At 59.0% G+C, this 7,046-nt stretch overlaps 1 protein-coding gene across 1 annotated transcript in view; it reads left to right on the top strand.

Annotated features, from left to right (window-relative positions):
• The window catches only part of PCBP3 (poly(rC) binding protein 3), a 90,919-nt gene that overhangs the window by 66,571 nt on the left and 17,302 nt on the right, over nucleotides 1-7,046 (top strand). The window contains exons 6-9 of the mRNA XM_010834870.1: nucleotides 222-338; nucleotides 1,079-1,210; nucleotides 1,917-2,045; nucleotides 6,035-6,109. Of these exons, the coding sequence (XP_010833172.1) occupies nucleotides 222-338; nucleotides 1,079-1,210; nucleotides 1,917-2,045; nucleotides 6,035-6,109 (453 nt within the window). The remainder of the gene's footprint in view (nucleotides 1-221; nucleotides 339-1,078; nucleotides 1,211-1,916; nucleotides 2,046-6,034; nucleotides 6,110-7,046) is intronic.

Genomic DNA, 7,046 nt, shown 5'->3' with positions numbered 1-7,046 from the left:
GACCGTGGGGAGCCCCCAGTGTGCACACTGGTGGTTCAGGCACCCTCCTGGGTCACGGCCAGGTCACAGCCCGCTCATTAGGATAGGACTGGTCATCAGTGCTGAGGTTTGGGCTCCGCAACCTGTGGGCATCTCTGGTGGTCAGTAGGCCCAAGGACCCAGCCCACTGCCAGCCCAGTAGGTTGAATCCAATTTCTGAGGTTTGCTCACCTTCCTCCCAGAGCGGGGCAAGAATCAACATCTCAGAGGGAAACTGCCCAGAGAGAATTGTGACCATCACGGGCCCCACGGACGCCATCTTCAAGGCCTTTGCCATGATTGCCTACAAGTTTGAAGAGGTAAGGGGTGCCTGGGGCCCCCTGCTCTGGGTGAGGGGACCTCTCGGCTTCTCTGCCTTCCCCGGGACCTCCCCACCAGTCCACCTGCTAACACGCCAGCGCCCCTCCTCCCCAAGGCTCACCTCCCTCACCGAGGGTTTCCTCGGGCCTGGACCCCAGACCACAAGCCCTCAGGGAAGGCCTGGCACCTGGCAATGAGGCAGCAGCATGGGGCCTCAGCCCTGTCCGCAGCAGCTGACCCCTGAGATGGGCAGCTTGGCTCAGATGTGGGCACAGGGAGCCCAGGCGTGGGAACCAGCACACCTTATGTGCCTGTGCGCTTCTGTGTCCATCTGCCAGTGAGTTACACCTCAAGATGTTTATGTGTTTCTGATGTTTTTGAAATTGCTTAGAGTTATGTGATGTCTTTACTGAGAGGACGACCAAGATGGGGAGTCCATCTTTCTGTCAAATGTATCACCCTCTGTCCAGGCCCCTGTTTGCCCCACAAGGCCTGAAGGTCAGAGGTCAGACCCTGAGTCTGGGCACCCTGGGGGCCCATGCCCCACCCCACAGCAGCACTGTGACGCTGGGACAGGCCTGTCTGGGGGTCTCCTGGTGTTCTCCAGCCTCCCTGTCCTCGTCACCTGAGCCTGGCCCAGCCTCGCAGGCCCTGCAACCAGCCTAGCCCGCCCCCTCCCCCAGTCCACGGTGAGCCTGTCTGGGCTCTCACAGTGGTGTGCGTGCCTCTCCCTCCCCAGGACATCATCAACTCCATGAGCAACAGTCCGGCCACCAGCAAGCCTCCGGTGACGCTGAGGCTGGTGGTCCCTGCTAGCCAGTGCGGGTCCCTGATTGGCAAAGGCGGCTCCAAGATCAAAGAGATCAGGGAGGTAACAGCCCTCCTCCTCCACCCCAGGGCCGCGAGCCGGGCGATTCAGGACACCCCTGGGCAGAGCACCGGCCCCCTCCCTGCTGACCCTGCAGCACGGAGCTGGGAACAAGGGAGGGATGAGCACAAGGCAGAGAGGTCAGGGGACCCCCGATGTGGGTGTCAGGCACAGGCGCCAGGCCTGACTCCTAGGACGGGGCCCCAGCACATGGGCTCTGCCCCCCAGGGAGGTGCCTGGGAGAACGCTGAGCCACCCACTGGGGTGGAGGTGTCGCCTGAGGTGTGACCCCACATGCACATGTTCATCTCCCAAGGAAAGCCTTCCTCTCTCAAGGGAAAGAAGCCCCCGGCCTGACTCCTTCCAGGAAAGACGGCCATACAGTTCAGGCCCCAAGACTGAAGTCTATCTTTGGGACCTCAAACTCCACACAGAGGAATAATTCCACATATGTGGGGAAAAAACCTGTCTGCTGAGATGCCCCTCCCTCCGCCCAGCATCACCCTTCCTACACAGGTCCATGCTGGCAGCAGTGGGCTGAGCCAGACGGATGTGGCTGCCCATGGGTGCTCCAGACGGAGCATGCCGTGGGTGTGGAGGGGTGACCTGAGGCAGCGCCTTGTGGGCATCCCGAGGGCAGTCAGGACGTGTTGCTCCAGTGCACGCCGCCCACCTCAGCAGGGCCCCATCCAACATCCAGTCTCTCCAGTCCACAGGTGCCCAGGTCCAGGTGGCCGGGGACATGCTGCCCAACTCCACAGAGCGGGCAGTGACCATCTCGGGGACCCCGGACGCCATCATCCAGTGTGTCAAGCAGATCTGTGTGGTCATGCTGGAGGTACAGTCTGTCTGCAAGTCTGGGCTCCTCGCCCGCCTGCCCCTCACTACACCTGGCCCTGTTTTCTGAGTGCTGGAGGTCTTGGGTGCCCTGAGGATTCATTCGGTCAGCGTTGCCTGGACTGGGCCTCAGGAATGGGCCCATGCCCCTGACCCAGGCTCACGGCAACTTGAGTGAGAGCTGTGCAGTGTGTGGGCACTGCGGGAGGGCTGCCAGCTCCGCAACCTCAGGGTGAGATCTCATCTTCACTGGGGATTTGGGGAGAGAACGTGGTGGGGGCACAGGCCCTGCCAAAATCTATGGAGTTGAATGAAGAGTCCACGCAAAGGGGCAGGCCTTAAAAATGGTGCACATGTGTCCTGAAGACAGGTCTGTGCTAAAGACAAGTGTGCACTGGAGACAGCTGTGTACTGGGCCCAGGTGTGCATGGGAGTCAGCTGTGCACTGGAGGCAGGAGTGTGTGGAAAGCAGGTGTGCATGGAAAGCAGGTGTGCACTGGAGGCAGCTGTGCATGGAGACAGGTGTGTACTGGAGGCTGCTGTGCATGGGGGCAGGTGTGCCTTGGCAGCTGGTGTGTTGGAGACAGGTCTGCACTGCACGCAGGTATGCACTGAAGTAGGTGTGCACTGGAGTCAGGTGTGCACTGGAGTCAGGTGTGCACTAGGGACAGGTGTTTACCTGAGGCAGGTGTACACTGGATGCAGGTGTGCACTCGAGGCAGATGTGCACTGGTGGCAAGTGTGCAGAGAAGGCAGGTGTGCAGTGGTGGCATGTGTGCCCTGGAGGTAGGTGCACTAGAAACAGGTGTGGCCTAGAGGCAGCTATGTACTGGAGGCAGTTTTGTGCTGGAAACAGCTGCGCACTGGGGGCAGGTGAGCACTGAAGACAGGTGTGTATGGAATCAGGTGTACATCGGTGGCAGGTTTGTACATGAGACAGACGTGCACTGAAGACAGGCGTGCACTGGTGGCAACATGAACTGGAGATAGGTGTACACTGTTGGCAGGTGTGGAATGGAGACATGTGTACTGGAGTCAGGTGTGCCCTGGAGACAGGTGTGCCCTGGTGCAGATGTGCCCTGGAGGCACATCAGGGCTGGAGATGCAGGTGGAGTGGAGTGGCCCCGCCAGGACCCCCTGGCTGGACTATGTGCGGGCACCAGAGACACCGCTGAGGTACAGCATGCTATGCTTATGCAAAGCACAGGAAAATGCCCAAATTGTGAAGACAGAAAGGAGTGAAGAAAAGGATTAACCAAAGGAGAAGCAAGGAAGGTACAGCTGAGCAGGAAGGAACCTCTCTTAAAATTTTGAGGAAAATCCCAAGATTTAAGTTTCAGTCAATATGCAAACTGCTACAAGATGAACTAAACATCTTGCTGTTTAAACAGTTGCTGGTCTTTGTTAAGCTAAAATGAAGTCATCATGCCTCTAAGGGAAGGTTTTACTAGCTGTGCTGGTTGCCTGGCTATCAGGCCCTCCTCCCCAACAATGAAGCCATGGTGGGTCCACCCTGGCTGACTGCAGTCCTGCTCAGATGCTAGCCTGGGGGCAGCAGGGACTCTCCCTCTTCTGTATTTGACCTGGTGCTAAAGCACCATGTCCGACTTCTTCAAAAAAAGTTGGTATTGGTTTTATTTTCCTGAAGTGTGATATTGGGAAGTCAAAAAGATTTTCCTGAATGTTTTTTTCTGCAGCATCCTCCACACTGGTCCTGGTTATGAACAGTGTCTTCCTCAGCCCTGGTGCTGGGACCACGAGTGGCCAAGAGGGCAGGTGGCCTGCAGGGCCTGGCACCCCTAGTGTGGCAGACACCCCAGGAAGTGAGGAAGTCCATGCCAGCCTAGTGGGTGGCAGGTGCCACGTGGGGGTGCAGGGCAGAGATGTGAGCCACCCTAGGATGCTGAGTTCTGAGCAGGACACATGGTCTCCTCAGGACCCCTCACACGTGGCCTTGCCTATGCAGTGTTCATGGTCAGACGTGGCCCCACAGAAGAGCCTGACCCGTAGGCTGTAGTTGCTTGTGCCCCTGGGGCCGTGAGAGGCAGACTGAAATACACAGGCGCGTGTGATGGGTCCTTGTGGAAGTTAGGGAACAAGACCTCCTGTCATTGGTGTCACGGGGCTCCCAGGAGCGGCTGCTTACTGGGGAAGGAGCATTCTCACACCCAGAGGCCCCTGGCCTGGTGTTAAATGAAGAGTGTATGGAGTTTTGAGCTCTTGGGTGGGGCCTCCACCTGAGAAATACCCACTGAAGGAGGGCGGGGCTGCTCGAGGTGCGGCAAGTTAGGTGGAGAACATGAGTGTCAGGGCCCCCAGGGAAGTGTACTCAGAAGGCCTCCCTCCACCAGAAGTCAGAGGGGATGGGAGCTAGACATCAGGGCTGGTGCAGTGTGGGTGGTGCTCTTGGTGGGGCCAGAGGGCACCACGGAGCAAGAGTGATGGCCAAGGCTGAGCAGCACAGAGTGCACCCCCACCTCTGGGACGGAGCTGGGGCAGCAGTGGACGGAGTCCTCCGCCTGCACCACAGTGGAAGTGGCCCTTCAGTGTAGTCATGCTTCCGGCCTGGTGACCATGAGGCGCCCTGAGACTGCAGAGAGCCCACTGAGCGGCACCTGGTCACAACCAAGGCGAGCCAGAGATGGAGAGGCAGGAGCCCTCCTGTATCCAAACACAGGTCCTTGGAGCAGCCTCTCTGCATCACACAAGGTCACACAGCACAGCCAAGGTCACACAGTGTATTCAAGATCACATAGTACATCCAAGGTCAAACAGCATAATCAGGGTCACAGAGCACAGTTAAGGTCACACAGCACATCCAAGGCCATACGGTGTGTCCAAGGTCACATAGCACAGCCAAGATCATAAAATGCGTTCAAGGTCACATGGACTTCCAAGGTCACACAATGTATTCAAGATCACACAGTACATCCAAGGTCACATAGCATATTCAAGGTCACACAGTATAACCAAGGTTGTGCATGTTCAAGGTCACAGTGTGTCCAAGGTCACAGTGTGTTCAAGGTCACACAGCACAACCAAGGTCACACCACTGTGTTCAAGGTCATACAGCAATTCGAGGTCATACTGTGTTCAAGGTTGCAGTAGCAGGCCAGGGTTACACAATGTATTCAAGGTCACATGGTGTGGCCTGGGCTGCAGAGTTGAAGCCACCAGCCAGTCTGCAGTCCCCTCATCCCCGCGTGTGCCCCAGGTGGGAGCACTCTGAAGTCACACTGCCTGGTGGAGGCATGGACTGGGCCTGGGTGGGCAGTGGCCTCAGGAGCTCCCTGCAGGGACAGGCTGCTCTGGTCCCCTAGCTCTGCCCCGAGCTGGTGGTGCAGCTGACTTGGGACTCCAACAACAGCCAGGCCCAACCCTGTGGACTCTGCTCCCAGGGAAGACAGTTGCCTGGGCAGCGGCTGGCAGTGGGCATGATTGCTTCTGACCCATGGGTGAGGCTGACATCGTCAGACCTGGCATACTCCTGGTACCTGAGAATATCGTGCACCCCAAGACACGAATCCTAAACTTTTGGACACAGAATAGTGGAAGGAAATTGTAGCAGATCTCATCACAGCTGTGGACTATTTCATTTGGACTCTGAGGTGTATTAAATGATGACTCTTTTGTCAATAGTGAGGTTGGATGTTTCTAACTTTGCTGAGATGAGGCCAATTGAACATCAGCCCAGGCCAAGTGGAACTCTACCCTGGGCCCAGAGTCCCAGGGCTCTTCCCGAGGACTGAAGGCAGAGGCGAACCCTCCGAGCTCAGCGCCAGGGGAGGGTTGCGTGCAGGCAGGGCCACTCCTCCCGCCTCGCCCGCTGCCTCCTGCTGCGGGCTGTATCTAGGGTGGTGGCTCCTGGAGGACCGGGGGGCTGGGGAGGGCTGGGAGGCACAGCGGGCGGGGCTCAGAAGGAGGCCTCACGACTGTCAGGCTGCAAGGCCACTCTAACACTCTGTCTCCCTCTCCTGTCCCTTTTCCTAGTCCCCACCGAAAGGTGCCACCATTCCCTACCGCCCAAAGCCCGCCTCCACCCCTGTCATTTTTGCAGGTGGTCAGGTAAGAGCCGACCCGCTCGCGGCCTCCACTGCCAACCTCAGCCTTTTACTGCAGCCCCCGCCGCTGCCCGTTAGTGCACTCAGGTTTTCTCCCTTCTCACGTGCACGTCTCCCCACCCGCACTGGACGCAGAGCTCCCCCACCCTCGGCCCGGCTGGGGCTGAACGCGGGCCCGCGTGAGGCTGCCAGGCAGCGTCCCCAGATGGAAGGGGCCCAGGACGACCCTGGTCTGTGCAGTGGGGCAGCACTGCCCAGTCTCGTTTCCTGGTGCTTTTAGGAAGCTCAGAGGGAAGAAGGGCCGGGGGTATTGCCAGGGGTCTTAGGACTCAGGGTTGAGATGACTACGACTGTAAAAACTGGCCCATTTCCCCCTGAGACACGCGTTCTCACACACATGTCCCTCCCAGTAGCACGTGAGGAACAAGAGGAGGATGAAGGCGGCCCGGCTGGGCCTCCCGGTTACTCAGATGGTCCGCACTCTCCCCCTTCCCCTTCCCCTTCCCCACACTGGCCGCAGGCCCAGGAGGCTGGGCACAGCCACACTGCACAAAGGGGGTTTGGGCAAGAGCCCCTCACCCTTCTCTCCCACCAAGAGGGGGTCGTGGCGGTTTCTGTCTTCAGCCAGTGGTTGGCCTAGTGGGGCCCACAGAGGGGCCGTGCCATATCTCCTGCCCTTGAGTGCCGGCCGCCACGGCAGGGTCACCGCAGCCTTGGTCAAGGACTTTGCACACGCAGCCCAGTAGTGCAAGGGGAGCTCTGCGTCCGGCGGCGGTGCTGTGTGTTCGCTCAGGGAGAGTGAAGACGGAGGTCCTGGGTGCCCAGGGCGGGGGAGGGGCTGAGAAGGAAAAGAGGCAAACGCAGGCCGTCTGTGTCTTCCCGTGCGGCCCTGCCCTGCTCTGTGAAGGAGCCGCATCAGATGGCCCGGTCCTGTCCCCAGC

Source organism: Bison bison, unplaced genomic scaffold (assembly GCF_000754665.1).
Source record: "Bison bison bison isolate TAMUID 2011002044 unplaced genomic scaffold, Bison_UMD1.0 scf7180017864037, whole genome shotgun sequence".
NCBI classification, from domain to species: Eukaryota; Metazoa; Chordata; class Mammalia; order Artiodactyla; family Bovidae; genus Bison; species Bison bison.
The sequence above is the reverse complement of the archived record's forward strand: the minus strand, read 5'-3'. Positions and strand labels throughout refer to the sequence as shown.